This window comes from Heliconius melpomene, chromosome 17 (genome assembly GCF_056956725.1).
Source record: "Heliconius melpomene rosina isolate 202511_hmr_F chromosome 17, ASM5695672v1, whole genome shotgun sequence".
NCBI classification, from domain to species: Eukaryota; Metazoa; Arthropoda; class Insecta; order Lepidoptera; family Nymphalidae; genus Heliconius; species Heliconius melpomene.
Window position 1 is genome coordinate 7,590,573 of NC_140405.1, and position 15,772 is coordinate 7,606,344.

Sequence of the window (15,772 nt, forward strand, 5' to 3'; positions counted from 1 at the left end):
GTAAATTAAACAACAATTATGATATTATCAAAATTTATTAAACCAAACCAATATATTCATTCAATAACTATTATAGTATGTAATCATAAGGATTGTTAGTATATTGTTAGTAAAATATATTTTTATAACAACACATAATTTTAGACATGCAAAATAATACCTAGTAAACAATAAAAATAATATAAATAAGTATAAGAAAAACTATATTATTTCATTTTTAACGTTTATCCATAATACAATAGCAAATTTTAAGTTTTTCAATATTTTTTTTATAACAAATAATAAACAATTTTATTAGTACCTGTAATATTTATTTAATAGCACAAAATAACAAACAAAAAAAAAACAAATTTATCACAATATCTTGAGGCCCCCCTTTTGTATTAAGCTTTGTTTTGTATTTACATAATACAAAACAAAGTTTAATAATTTTGAAAAAATATATAAATATATTGGCTGTATTTATCAGAATTGAATGCTTTTAAGCGATATTAATTTTGATTCAATTTTATTTTTCATGTTTAATTATGTACAATGTTGTATAAGTTAGAATTGACAAATATAATATAAATTTATTTTGTGTGAACAATAACTTTTGTAATCTTTTTTTGTAATTGTAACAACAAACTATGTATGTTAATATATTCATGTGCTTTGGAAAGGAATTTTGCTAACAACAAGACTCAATAATTCAAATATAATGATTTATGTTATAGATTCTAAACCAATGATTTTATGGAATTCACTCGAATTCACATTCAATGGATTTGAAATCGCATATTTTTTGGCACAAATACAAATAGACACAAAATTATCAATAACGCTATTTTGAAAGCTAATTGTCTTTTTATATATTTTGTTCTAGATTTGTATTTAAAAAAAACAAAAACGTTTAATTTTCTAATAAGACTAAAAATGCTTCAGAACTAGTTTAGCCTTTTGAACTATTTATTCAGAAAAGGCTAAATTATTTCAATCTACTTTTCCTTTTTTGATTTTTCATTTGGCTTGGATTTGGCTTGGAATCTATGTATTGCTAGTTTACTAACTTAAACAACTTCACAGTTAAGCCGTCTATACTTACCATTTTAATAATTGATGAGTTTTATGGTGCAAATAGGATAACATCACAGTTAGTAAATTTTATTAGAATTTAATTTAATGGCCAGCAGAGGATATATGTGAGGTGAAGTGAAACTTAAAATTGATTTGAAATTCGTGATGTTGTTGTGTTACGTGACGGCGCACTCGGCGGGCGCGTCGGGCGCGGCGGCGCGGGAGGCCAGCAGCGCGGCGACGGCGCGCGCCAGGTACGTCATGGTGCCGAAGCGGCCGCTGGGCGCGCTGTCGTACAGCAGCTGGCACACGCCAGCCGCGCCGCCGCACACCAGCGCGCCCGCACCGCCCGCGCCACCCCCAGCTGCCTTCGCGCAGCATAGCGTGGCGTCGCCTGCGCACCGCATCTGCGAATGTCACTTATGTTTCATTGTTCCATCAAAACTGTTGGCCATTCGTAGGTACTGTTACATCAATCCTATAAGGGATATTGCTGAAGTATACAATCACCCCTCTTAGTACGGTAATATATAGTTTTACTGTTGTATATTATAAACTCTCGATAGATCAAAGTGTACTGAAGTTAAAAAAGAAAGCAACAGCCCTGAGATTATAAGTAGCCAAAAAGAGTCCAAGTTAAGATTATACTGGCTAAGTCAGCCATTACCAACATCAAATGTTTTTTCCAAACTTGAGGACTTAGAAAATAATGAAAATTGTCAACTCCAACCAGTAGAAAAGTTAGGTAGGATCCTATAACAGTAGGTAACTACGTGGAAAACTTTCCGCTTAGCATCTATTTGTTGATCTTTCGTTGCGGGTTCGATTTCCACTCACGGTAATGACTTATTTTCATCTCCTCGCTCAGGTAGCAAGGCAACGTGCGGCGTTGAATACCGCCACTCCAAAATTATACAAAGTCTATTTACAATTTTGGCAAATTCTATTTTGAAAATTACAAACCTGATCTTCTAAGAATATTTGATTAGCTTTATGCACCAGATGCTCCACTGTTATCATTTCACCAAGGTGGGCAACAGCTTTGTATTCCACAACCAAAGTTAGTACCATGAGGGCTTCCACAACCAACTGTCTGTATTCTGGCTGTGGTATTGAATTTAATACAGTTTCAACAGCTAAAGCGAATTTAAGCTCTCCAGACGTCATCTCTTGAGTCAAATTTGGCTGCAGTATTTTCCCTTGAATCACTAATCCTTGGCACTAAAAAAATATTTAATATATAATATCATTTGCAATTTGATGTTATTTAAAGTATGGAAAATAAAGAATATAAAATTCAGTAAGGCATACATTTTTATAAATTATTATTTAAAAAAAGAAAAATTATGAAATTTGCGAGGAAAAACGTCTGAATATTGCAATAAGAATATCTGAATAATACAATGATTGTGGGTTCAATGCACACTCAGGGGAATAAATATATTAAACTTATCTCAATAAAATAAATATACTACCTTTTCTAAAACAGCCCACACACGTTGATAAAAATCTCTCGGTACGCGATTGAGAGCACCGTCGAGTCGTCTACGTCGCAGCCACTGACCTTGTCGATCGGGTTCGGTTATTGGAGCTATATAAAAAAAAAGCATTAAAATATTATTAAATAAAATAAAAAGTAAAAAAATGACTCTCTTAAGCGATTTTTAATCAAGAGAGTGCGCAGCTATCACGGGCCCATACGAACTGCTATGTTGCGGGATACAGAATGAAGCTAAAAAACATACCATCATCTATAGCACCCTGAAGTCCTTGTCCTTCTAAAACAATTTGAGATTTCTTAGTGTATCTGTGAGATTTGTTGTTGCTCACTATTGATATGTTACCGCGTCCCATAGCTGAAATAATTATTAAAGTTTTATTATTATTTTATTTAAGAATAAAATTATAAAAACTATAGTGAGTTTATAGAAATGGGTAATTTCACAAATAACATAAAAAGATGGACAACAAAGGGGATGTGCAAAGCTATCGTGCAATTTTTTTAATATATATTTATAGTATAAGCTTTACTAAAATGCGTCTGCTATTCTAATAAATTTTCATGTTCATAAAAAATCAAAACAGGACATTACAATTTTCATAAAACAGAGAATAAAAAAAACTAAGATTAGTACCTAGATAGAATCTTTTAATAACTATAAAAAATCCATATTAAATAAATTTTCATACATATAAAAACTATTAATACTAAAACAAATATTAATGATTCAGGGGCTCTAGGACAAAACATAAACTTTGACATTGAAAGTATACTTAAACTCGCCTTTATTTTTATTAAACTTGTCGTTTATACCAAATATTGAATTGGCTGTAAAGAAACATTCATACATAACTATGTATATCAAGTATTAATATTTATTGTCATTTATAAACTTTTTTTTATAAAAACCGTTACTAACGTAATGGAACGAAATTTTATATGCTATATAGATAATAGTTATAAGCTTATAATATGTAAACAGGATGGATGTGGGTTAAATTCCCATTCAAGGGAAAGAAATATATTCAATTCCTTGCTTTCGTAACAAAGCACCGCTACTCAATACGCAATCTAGAGCGGGCGTTATGTGGGGAAGTGAGTGTCTTAACATTAGGTTCCTTCTGCCTACCCTACTAAATGTGGAATATAGTGTAAAAATAAAAAAAAACTTACATTTACCACTGTTGATTGCAAATTCCTTGCCACTAAGAATATGATAGAGGAGATTCTTCATTTCAAAAGGCGACAAGTTGAGCAGATGTTCTGAGGCTTCTTCTCCATCGCATGAAAGGGTACGAGACAGTTCCGTCGCCATTACCTGATATAAGTATAATAAATTATTATGTTTAATGTTAATCTGACACTAATAAGGTTCATAAATATATTGCTATTCTAAGTTTTGTATATAATAAAAGTTTAAGTGTGTGAATGTAATAAAAAAAAATAAAAGGAAACTTTTTAGTGGATAGCGTATTAAAGTATTTTTACATAAATAAAATAAAATGAGATAGAAAATATGTATCCAAGCATAAATAATGTATCCAAGTTATGAATTTTGATAATAATATTGGAATTGCAGTTTGCCTGCAATGACTTATATAAATTAAATCGAAAGTAACTTCTCCTTTTGTTTATTGGAAGACAAAAATCATATGTGATCATAATTTCCTGTATGATAAGACCTTACCTGTATGATAAGACCTTACCTGTATGATAAGACCGACTCTCAGACGCAGCATCTCTAAGAACAGCTGCGGCTCAGTTCGTATAAACATGGCGAGATACACGAGCAGTTCTTGAGTCAACATCGCCGTACTCTCGTCGTCGCCGTACGCCTTGTTATTAAATTACAACAAATAGATATATAGAAATATGTGTATATTATTTAAGGCCGTCGTAGTGCGGCACTGAACGATTATCAACGCGACGGTTGTGTGTTCGATTACCAAACGGAGAAGTTAGTTATTTTTCCAATCTGGTAACAAACCAAAACGTTGTTATAAGTCACCTTATTATAAGTCATTCCGCAAATGGAAAAACTAATCATGTTATTGTTATTAACATTAAGTACGCACAGGGTTATTTCACTACTAGGGTTAACATATCAAATGTAATACAATAATTAGAAATGTAAATGTGATATAATGTGTATTTATTGAAGTGCTTATTAAATTCTATTTTATATACCTTTTCATCATTGCCATGTTTTTCACGACGGAAAGACTGCATGAAACACAAATAAGAGTTCAGTACAGTAGGAGTGCTAAAACCTTAGTGCACAATAAATTCGCTTATACAATACCCGTTATACGTAAAATCGTTTTTACTACTACTATTTTATATTTCTAATTATTAGGATTCAAGATTTTAAATGTTATTGTACGTAATTTTTTGTTTTCAGTTGGCAACCCTGTCTTAAAAAGTCTACCTAAATACTTACAACATGTATAAGCTGTCTCAATTCGTTCTCGGGTAGCGGCGCAGTTATAGTATGCTCGTTATTAGGAGGCATACCCACAGTTATTTGCTTCTGTCTCACTAGCAAGTCAGTAACTGCTTTAGCGAGATCTTCCACTCTCTTCCCTAGCATCCCCGCTGTATGTCTCACTAGACCCCATAGCTTTTGGGTGCACGCCTTCTCGTATAATACCTTGAGTAGGTCTTTTACGGTCACTGGCTTACCGTTTTCTAACATACCTGTAATTTGATATTTTGTTTGGTGTTTATATAAAATTAATTAGAATTTCTTATTAAAATATTGTATATGCAAAGGATATAATGGCTATAAAAACCCTGTATATAATACAAAGTAAAAATTCTAAAAAATCCTCACAAATTAAATTACAATTTATAATTCTTACCAGTATTAAATTCTAAGCCATGTGTGTCCACCAAATACTGCAATATGTCTCCCTGTTCATCAAGGCTCTCAGTTTCTCGAAGCATCGCTATTAATTCATCTGTTTCTTGTTCCGCATAAACTACATTTTGAGATTCTGAAGTAGTTCTATTACGTAATGGTACATTTTTTACTATTGCTGGAAGAAAATTATTATATTAATCAAATATTTATTTTTGGTAGGTGATAAATGAAATGACGAAATTCAATAGATATTCGTGGCAGTCGCACCAAGTCTGCCTGCCACCGGGCACGACTGGGGTCGATTCAAGTAAATAAAGTAAAGTAAAGTAAAGAAAAAAAAAACGTCACTACAAAAAAAAATCCTAAAACAATTTTAAAAAAACTTGGGTTAATAAATAAATTATTAGACTCACTTTCTTCTTTTGGTGGTGGTGTTTCCTCTTTGCTTATTTCAATAGACGGCATTACCACTCCCAAATTAGTAGTGGATGTACCTCTAAAATAATGTAAAATAATGATGTTATATTTAAAATAAATAACATAACATTAAAATATAACATCTAATCTATGGGGTTTCGATAAGAGAACATCAGATTTTTGGTTTTTTTTAAGGTCCGCTCCTCTGAAGAAAATCCCTATAAGATCATTTTTCTCAAAATCGCGTAGAGGTATCAAGCTAAAATTAATATGCAGGCTATGGTCTTTTGAAACACAGAAGAAAATTAAAACTTCTAAGTCAACGCAGTCAAAAGACGCATAGTTATTCATTGTTACCGCAAATCGTATGAAATATACGTAATTACAACTCGACGTTGACGACGACTCTTCCCGTTTGTCAAGAATTCAGAATTTGCACTACATACATTACAACTTACATTACAGAAAAAATATTACCAACTTATATTTGTGTATATAGACAAAGTGATTGTGTAAGGGCTCCGTTTATTTATTTTTTAACGGAATTTTAAAGAAATATCGTAACAAGACAAAAATTACTTACTTAGTAAAAGCTCGTTTTTTGGCGTCCTCAGGTGAAGGGCTTCTTCCAAATGTTGGGTCTACTTCGAGCCACGAGGGCTTTCGTTCGAGTACATGAGGGCCCGCGTACTCGCCCTCCATACCCAGTGTTTCAGCTGTAATGCATAAAATGAAAAAAAAAATAAAAATATTTTTACTAACAACATTCATTACGACAGTTGGTCGGCTTCTAAATATTTTTTTCTAAGTTTAACTGTTGTATGCGTTTATTTAATTATTATCTTCTAATTAGCTATTGAGTTTTTTTTTAATTATCAAGTAAGCTTACTAAATTATTTATTTAAGCTAAATTTCTGGAAAATAAAGATATTTCAATAACTTGTTGCCAGACTGAGTAAATGAAAATAATCGAACCCACAACCGTCACGTTTAGTTGAAACCTCATTAACTATATATAACAGGTATAATATGATATAAAAGTAAAATACAACTCACAATCTACATTAATAGATCTCGTCTTCTTGATAGCACCTCGTACGGACATCTTGCGACGCAACACTTTCGAGTGTTTGAAACCGGACGGCCGCGATAGGAAACTGAATTTATTACTGAAGGATTTCAGCAAGTGTTCCTCTAAATAACTTTGCACCTGAGGGTTTAGTTCTGTGAACGATAGTGTTGTTATTTTTTTTTATTCGTTTCCTTTAGCTTATAAGCGGGGTAGGCAGAACTGAAGTGTTATGACACTACTTTCGCCACTTTCCGCTCAATTTTCAAGACATTATGTATGAGTTGAGTGGCGGAACACAACACCGCACTTTGTCTTGTCTTGTTACCAGAGAGAGGAAATGAAAATAACACATTCTTCGCGTGGAAATCGAAGTCACTTTTGTCACCTTTATAATCAGACGCCTAACGCTAAAGCCTCAATTTTATTATCATATTTCTCTTACATTTTTTTAAGTATTATAATTTCAAATAAATATTAAAAAGAATAACTTACTATCAGGGTAACCGTCTTCTTGGCTACCTAAGAAGCTCAAGTTAGTTATAGCAGATGTGCTCAAAAAATCTCCTAGGTTACCCAAAGTAACCCTTGTTCCGTTAATGTAACCGGATTTCAGTTTCTTCATCGTGGTCACCATCGCCATGGGAATTTTACCTTGATCTGAAATAATTTAATGTCTGAAAATTTATTATTTAAAAAAAATATTATGTAAAAAGACTATAAAACTATATATTTAAGCGAGGCCCACATAGAAGCATAAAATTCAGTTTATAATGATATTAAATTTATAATCAGATTATTTCAATTCTATTTATTATTTTGAAAATATAACAAACAATTTTTAAAAGTAAATTAAATTAAATGAAAGTAAATTAAATCATGTGTTATAGTAATAATGACTATGAATTGGACATATTTAGGAAATCTAATGATCTAAGGTCATTAACATTTCAGATAGTAAATGCAACCATGAAGGAAAAGTATTATGTAATCTTTAACCATCTCTTTCTAAGAATTAAAAATTTTTTTCTGCAATGAAGTACAAAATGGGGCCATCTATAAATTATTTTGCGCGTTAAGAGAGGGAAGGGTTCGATAAAGTGTGACATTATGTCACAAGGAGTGGGTGGGTCATTTTCATTACATCATATTTCAAAATTTCGGAACTGCTGTTTTTATTTAATTATTTCTAGTAGTTAAACTGCTAAAAGCATGACGTTATTACACGGAGTGAGGGGATCTCAAGAATGTGACCAACTGTGACAAGAATGGGAGACATGAATTTCGATATTTATAGATGGCCCCAAATAATATGATCCTTTTACAATTCAGGACCCTGTACAACAAGACATTGCTATTAAAAGTATTCCTTAGAATAAGTAATTTAACAAATGAATTTACCCATTAAATATTGTGTAGCTAATAAAGTGATGGTGGGTCTCCCTAGCATTTGTTTCCAGCTCATGCCAAGGAAGGCGACGTTCGCTGTGAAAGTGCTCGCAAGCAACGCCGGGTCCCGGGTCATGTAGTACTCTTCGTAGTCAAAGTTCTAAACAGCCATGCGGGGAAATTTTGATGGTATGAGGTAGCCGTGATGTAAATCGTCATGTTAGATACTTATAATTTGGTCGGTAAATCAGTGATATTATCACCAATAATTTAAAACTTTGATCATAATTATACATTTCTAACTAAAATGTTAAATTTAGCCCAAATGAATGTGATAGGTATTGGTTAAATAAAATATTGTTATGGGGGAAATACTATCAAAAAAAGTAAACATTCCAAAACCACTTTTCATCTTGTCAACTGACAGAGTCTCTTTGTCAATTGACATAATTAAAGAAATGCCGTAACTAAAAATTAACTGAAGAATGAATGAAGTAAAAGAACTAAAATGAAGTAAATAATCCTTATCAAAGCAAAATTTTTATAGGCTAAAAATACTTTTAACATATCATCTAAATCTACGTTCTCGAGAGAACTAATAAAAGATCCTATGTACTATGTTTATAGAACTTTAAGTTTTATAAATAATCAGTGCATAAATATATAGTAAAATAGATTAGTTCACTTTTGTATTGTCGTTATTATATAATAGATATGTATAAATTGTACAATTCTATGCTATATATGAGAATGCCCTACATTGTGCAATATAAAATACTTAAATACATAAAGATTATTAACTTTTACAAGTGTTATGATGAAAAAAGGGATAGCAAAAATCTTATTACATGTATAAATTTTAGTGGAAGACACAGGAAGTTCAGCAAGCAAAAAATAAAACAACTAGCATGTGAATAATACCTAAATTCATTTCATTCAAAGTCAAAACAATAAGAGGTCGCCCAAGTAGATTTTGCCATGAGGATTTTAAGAAAGCAATTTCTGCTTTCAATATATCAACCATCAGTTCATAATCAGAAGCAATGTAGAAACGCTTCATATCAGAAAACTATTGAAGCAAAAACAATTAAATATATTAATATTTAAGTATAATGAAATAAAAAAATATTTATAGACTTTGCGACTTGTATTTTTTAATATTTTTTTGTGGCTTCGCCCAGTTCAAATACATATAAATTTTTAATCGTTTTCCATAATTATTTTTCTATTTAATGTGGAACCGCACTTTTGAAATGTAAAAAATAAAGTATAAATGAAATATGTACTTACAATAATTTGCATTGGTAATAGAGGTAATGTAATTTGTTGTTATTTAAATAAAATTAGGTTTCTAATGAAGGTGCAAGATAGCTTAAATAGATATTAAGGAATATATAATTTTATCCTAATTCATAAACACAGTATAATACAAATTCAGGTCCCGACCGTACTCCGCATATAGGAATCTCAGGTTTTAGATTAAAATATCGGATGGCAATAGCAAATATGATTTGTGACGATCATAATTAACTGGAGACAAGTTTGTGTTCTGGTGACAAGACAGAGCACGGCGTTGTGTTCTGCCACTCCACAAGCAATGTCTCAAAGATAGACCAGAAAGTGGAGAATGGGGTGTCTTAATACTAGATTGTCCTCTGAAGTCTCTGAAGTTAAAAAAAATTACTAGGACTGTTTAGTATTTAGTTTCAATTTTTTTTATTCTAATGTATAAAAACGTGACTACAAATTAATTTTAAGTAATTTCAAATGTTACTTACTTGAGGTGTGAAAGCAAATATGCGTTCATTTAATGAATACAACTTGCTAGTACTTAGAATGCCGACATCGCGTGATTTCCTTCCAGACAATCCTAATTTTTTATTGCGCCCTGTAAAAAAATATGTTTGTATTTTAAGCACTTTGTTACATTTTTAATAAGTATACCTAAGCATTTTTTTGAGCTTTACACTATTTTCAATACGTAACAGGATAGGCCGAGGGAATCTATTAGTGTCAAAATATTATGTCCAGCATTTTCCGCCCGATTTTTGAGACAATGCGTGGATATTACCCGAAATCAATGCCGCGCTTCTTACGAGTACTAGGAGTAAAAATAATTAATTTCCTTGAGGAAGAAACAAACCCATTACTATTGAGTTTATTGTTAGATGCTATACCACTATTCAAACATATTGGCCCAGTTCGTAGATACTGAGTAATTCTAGATGATAGATTAAACTAAGATGCTAGACTAAATAAAAGAGCTATATTAAATAATAAATAATAGCTGTGGTAGATAAATTTTGATATTTCTAGTACAAATAATATTACCTAAGTAAGTATATAGGTGACTAAGGACTCGTGCAGGCTGTACTTCAATTGGAGCCACTTCACTTATAGTTTGAACATGAAGGTCATATTCTAAAAGCTTATCTCTGATCTCATTATCTTCAGCTAGTATTACAATTTGGACCACCACATCTGGTTTCTTTTCGGAGCAAAGTCTTCGATTCAAAGGGTCTAGTTCACCAACAGCCAGAAATCCCTAATATATTATAGAAAATAAATCATAAGACTCTTATCAGACTTAATATATTTGTAGCTCATTAAGATTTTTTTAGCTTCTCACTGTATCCAGCATATAGCAGGGTAGGCAGAGGAAGCCTAATGTTAATAAAAGTACATTTCTCACACATGATCTAATTTTTAGGACATTATGTGTGGATAGGTGAAACACAAATCAAATTTTGTCTTCTTAACAGGGTGATAAAATAAAAATAATTAATTCTCATGAGTGGAAATTGAATCCAAAACCATCACATTTACAATCAGATTAATTTTATTGTTATATTATTTACTTTACCTCTTGTAATAATTTTCCTAATATGTACAAAGATTGAGCCCATATGAAGGGACATCTTCCCAAGGGTATTCTTTCTTGGCTTCCTGGTTCTGTTTGTTCTTGATTTGCTTTTTCTGCAGAAACTGCATATAATTCAGGCACCAATTTAATACTATCATCTTTTCTAATCATTATTTTTTCAAGTCTTTGCATATAATCAGAAACATTATTTTTATCTCCTTGAAAACAATAGTCTAGTATAAGGTAGCAGAAAAATAATGGCCATTCACATTCAATGTTTTCAAACATTCTTAATTCCCAGGGTTCATAATAAAGTCTATTGGGATCTTCTCTTGGTGTTTTATGACCATCTCTCAAAAATCTTTTGCAACCATATTTTCCTTGTAGTTTTGTGACTATTGTATCCCTTGTTTTTGCAATTAAATGTGGGTCATCAACGGCAAATGCTGGGTAACTTATTATAGAAAGAAGACCTGAATCTAGTTCTTTACTATTTGACTCCCTAGGCAACATAGATTGTAAAACAGCTTGACATTTTTGAGCTTCATCAGCTAGTACATGGATAACACTTGAAGGACCTCCACGAGCACCAAAAAGGTCTAATTCATTCATAGCTTCAAGGGCAGCTTTAGCCATACCAATAGAACTAGCATTTAGTTCAGGTAAACCATGATTTGTCTTGTCCCCTCTTTCCCATATGCCATAATCTGGAGTGCAGTAGGCTGATTCAATATAAAAAACCAAGTTTTGAATAAAGGCAACCTCATCTAATGAAAATACTATTTGTAAACCTGATGCAGTCATTTGTGCTAAAATAAGAAGGTATAGTGAAATAGCATCAATTTGTAGATGACCCCATTCATGATCTTTAACAACTGAACGACCAGTTATAGATGAATATTTAGCATGAAGAGAATCATGAGGATGTTGGGTACTTTTAAACTTTTCTACTTTGTCTTTTTGTTGCATCATAGCCATGAGAAGACCTGTGAATACAGATTTTAGGTTTATTTAGACAAAATATTAGATACAATTAATTCTTTACTTAAGTAAAAAGAGAAATAATGTTCAAACCTCGCATTAACTTAACACAACTTTGTTCTAATTCATATGTTTTAGCACGATCTTCATCCTGGTCGGCAATTTTTTTAAACGCCATGGACAATCCCCAGACTGCCAAAATACAGTAAAGATTATCCCTAATCCAAGCATGATCGTTAGTAGGGCTAGCTGGAAACAAGCCCGTCACCGGTTGCTGATGATCTAAAATTAACTTATGCACAACTCTTTGATAGTAGTCCAAACGAACCCCTGAATTACTTCGCGTTCTCATTTTTGATAGCACGCACTTATTTATTTCTATCTGACGATAAATATAACATAAAAATCATTTTTAACCAAGAGGTGTATATTTATAATTATTATTTTGTAAAACTAGAAACATGTCATTTGAAAGTCGTAAATGTCAATCATACCACAGGATACATATACTCCTTGGCTATATGTGTTCAGTACTTCATGACTTCAGATTTGTCAAATTGTTATGGTAGATGAATATGATGATGTTATGAACACTGGCATTATCAATCTCGTGCATCTACACTCGTGTGACAATGTTGTAAGTATGCGGAGTTCGGCGTCATTTTGTGTCATATTTACAAACAGGCGCAGTAAATGACACTTGGCGTCGCGTTTTACTGTATTTTAGTGTTGTGATTGGGCTCGTAGGACGGCAGTGCGGTGTGAGCGAGGACATCCCCGTCTAGGTATCTTAACTATGCATTCTGTGCAAGAGTCCTCGCGTACCTCCGATAGTTCATTAATTTCTTGTCGGACTATACGCAAGCTCAAATTCTTTACAAATGCTTGAATGCCATTTACACGCTTGCGGTGTTCCGGACATGCATGCATAGCATTATAGTTATTTCAGCTCATGCGTTAAGCTTTATATATTTTTATTTTATATAAAAAAAAACAGTGAAGAGCTTGGCAGAGAATAATTCTTGTCAGTTTAAAATAGGACAACAGATAATGGTAAAAAAGGCATGAAATACGTGATACATGTATACATTTTGCATACCTGAAGGCTGAAATGAATTTAACGTTAAAACGTATATAAGTATACCATATTTTTACGAAAGTAAAATAGTTTTGGTTATTTATTCATTCTGAATTGATAACATTAAGAATAATATTTCTTATAAAAAAAATCTTTGTGATCTTTATCTGTAATACAAATGTTGACTTTATATTTCAAGTCTTTGACTTTCAATGTTAAAATTTAATACTGTTGTCTATTCAATGACTGAGTGTTGACGTTTTAATTTTAGATACAATTTTTACAAGTTCTGTTTTCTTTTATTTTGAAAATTAGTTTTTTTTAATTATTTTTATATTGTAAGCATTGATGAGTAAGTGTAAATGCTATACGAAAAATGTTGAAATACTTAATCATTTACAACATTCTGTTCCTTCCTTTCATTCGAGGAAATTCAGTTCCTATATCTGTCACCCCAGACCAAAAAACAATTAAACATGATTTATCCCAAGAAAGAATCAAACAAGTGTCGCAAAATATAATTACTGAAGGTGGCGCCGTAATACCCAGTAGTCCTATTATTCAGTTAAAAGATCATCCTACTATGCTTTTAAATTCTGAAGATGAATTGGGTCACTATAAAAATAAATCTGTTGTCGGCCGGAAAGGTGTAAATTATACTCATATAGATGATATACTAAATATTGATAATACAAGTCTAAATATACCTATATTAGTTTCTAACACAACAGATAAGTCACCTGCAACAGTGCAACCAAGCAAACCTTCAAGCGATACAACTCATAACATTGTTAATATTACTCTAAAAGCGAACGCTACTAAAAATCATAAACCATTGATATTGTCTCATGAAGCATTAGAAAAAATGGACGAAATGAACAACTTGGATGTTAGTGAAGGTAATGTACCAAATATTAAAATTCAGTCAATGAAAAATGGCAGCCACCCAGCAATGATAATGCCTATAGTAATTACTATATTAGTAGTTCCAATGTTTGCTGTTGTGGGCTATATGGCTCTCAAAAGAGGTCAAGAGGCTTGGAAAAATAGACATTACAAAAGAATGGATTTTCTTTTAGATGGAATGTACAATGAATAATAAATGTCCACACTCATATCATTTGAGGCAGATAAAAATTTGAGTAAGATTATAGTTACTATATTCATCTCATAAATAATGTAGGAATATTGAAAGTTACTGTTTAATATCCTTAATTTGAGGTGGTTGTGATGTGATAAATTGTGCATTAAAATTCAATATAGATAAAAGAGCTATAAGCAGAATAGTTTGCAGATGTAATCTAACTTAAATTAATTATTATATTAATATAATTTGTCTAACATTATAGAGGCACCATGGATATTATTATTTGTTACAGTAGGTTGGCTTTTCAATCAAATCTTAATAATGGGTCCTTTTAAAAGGAAGACTTACAAATATTGACAATATATTTACAAAGCAATACATGATTATGGTGCTTTTTATGTGCCTTGTTGATATTATTTACTAATCATATTTTTATGCATTTTGTATTTTTGATATTGTACTTTTTACATTAGCTTATAGTCTTCCGAAAATTGCAATCATTGTGATATATTCAGAATTTAATAAAAAATGTTATTACTGTAAGAACAATTATTTTTATTAAATCATACTATAAATTGTTATTTGTTGTTTAATTTTATTATTCATCTTCAACTTTTAATAAAAACCTTCATTGAAGTATGGAACATTACAGATTTATATAAGCCACAGTTTAATGTGTGCCATATAACTTAATTTACTTGTGAATAGACACTATTATACATTATAAAAATATTTTTATTATTCTATTTAATTAATTTTATTCATAATTAAGTTTTATATTATACTCATAATACTGTTAACAGAGTTACCTTAACTATTAACCTGTTATAGCTTAACATGTTTTACCCACTTGTTCAAATTGATTTCATATAACAGTATTTTATTAAATAAAATAAAATAACAGTATTTTATTAAATAAAAAATAAATCAGGCATAATTGTGGCCGTCCTGGCATAAATATTTATTTTCCTCGAGTGGGAATCGAACCCCCAACCATTGCGTTACAGTTACACTCTTGCGCCACGACAACCTCAAAATGTTTCACAAATTCACATTATGGTAAATTAAAAATTTAAAATATACTCTGTGATGTTTCATTTTTAATTTATTGCCATATGACAATTTCATGTTTCCCTAAAAGTTTCCATTCTGTAAATAGTAATTAGTATACCGTACGTACTATATTATACAAAATTTTATTGAAATGCATAGTTGATCCTTATATTTTAAACTGAATACTTTTTTATAAAATTTATAACAAATGAACACATTGCATTATTTTATTATTTTTAGTTAATGAAAAATAAATAAAATTTATTAATATTTTCTAAAGTTATAAATTTATGTTTAGTTTGCGTAAGCACAACCAAAATTATTTGTACTGTACAAAATGTTAAAAAAATATAGTAATTGCAATCGTAAGGAAATTTTGTAACATGTATTGGGCAATCGAATGTGCCTGCACTTT

General features: G+C 31.2%; 2 protein-coding genes across 6 annotated transcripts; one reads left to right on the forward strand and one right to left on the reverse strand.

The window, feature by feature from the left end:
- Positions 1-16: 16 nt before the first annotated feature.
- LOC146530109 (putative phosphorylase b kinase regulatory subunit alpha) lies at positions 17-12,915 on the reverse strand. Of its 5 annotated transcripts, none has more exons than XM_085200431.1 (19): positions 12,233-12,915; positions 11,159-12,144; positions 10,627-10,840; positions 10,074-10,183; positions 9,217-9,364; positions 7,402-7,566; positions 6,894-7,061; positions 6,421-6,553; positions 5,834-5,916; positions 5,419-5,595; positions 4,998-5,254; positions 4,745-4,780; positions 4,264-4,392; positions 3,731-3,875; positions 3,341-3,385; positions 2,802-2,912; positions 2,532-2,647; positions 2,020-2,277; positions 17-1,463 (listed from the first exon to the last, which is right to left on the reverse strand). In XM_085200431.1, exons 1-19 carry the CDS (start codon positions 12,489-12,491, stop codon positions 1,233-1,235), a joined length of 3,771 nt encoding a protein of 1,256 aa, XP_085056557.1. In that variant the 5' UTR covers positions 12,492-12,915; the 3' UTR covers positions 17-1,232. The 5 variants fall into 5 exon arrangements, with proteins under 5 accessions (XP_085056557.1, XP_085056556.1, XP_085056559.1 ...); XM_085200430.1 differs by lacking the exon at positions 9,217-9,364 and adding an exon at positions 8,308-8,455 and having other exon boundaries at positions 12,233-12,901; XM_085200433.1 differs by lacking the exon at positions 4,745-4,780 and having other exon boundaries at positions 12,233-12,897.
- Positions 12,916-13,436: 521 nt separating this feature from the next.
- Positions 13,437-14,885, forward strand: LOC146530110 (uncharacterized). Its single transcript, XM_085200437.1, has one exon. It carries the CDS (start codon positions 13,594-13,596, stop codon positions 14,314-14,316), a length of 723 nt encoding a protein of 240 aa, XP_085056563.1. The 5' UTR covers positions 13,437-13,593; the 3' UTR covers positions 14,317-14,885.
- The last annotated feature ends 887 nt before the right edge of the window (positions 14,886-15,772 follow it).

Coding starts and splice junctions, on each gene's coding strand:
- LOC146530110 (XM_085200437.1), top strand. CDS start 13,594: ATGTTGAAATACTTAATCATTTACAACATTCTGTTCCTTCCTTTCATT.
- LOC146530109 (XM_085200431.1), bottom strand. CDS start 12,491: ATGAGAACGCGAAGTAATTCAGGGGTTCGTTTGGACTACTATCAAAGA. Junction 7,567..9,216: donor TTTGAATGAAATGAATTTAG/GTATTATTCACA, acceptor AAATTATTTCAG/ATCAAGGTAAAATTCCCATG. Junction 3,386..3,730: donor TGCAATCAACAGTGGTAAAT/GTAAGTTTTTTT, acceptor GTTTCTTTACAG/CCAATTCAATATTTGGTATA.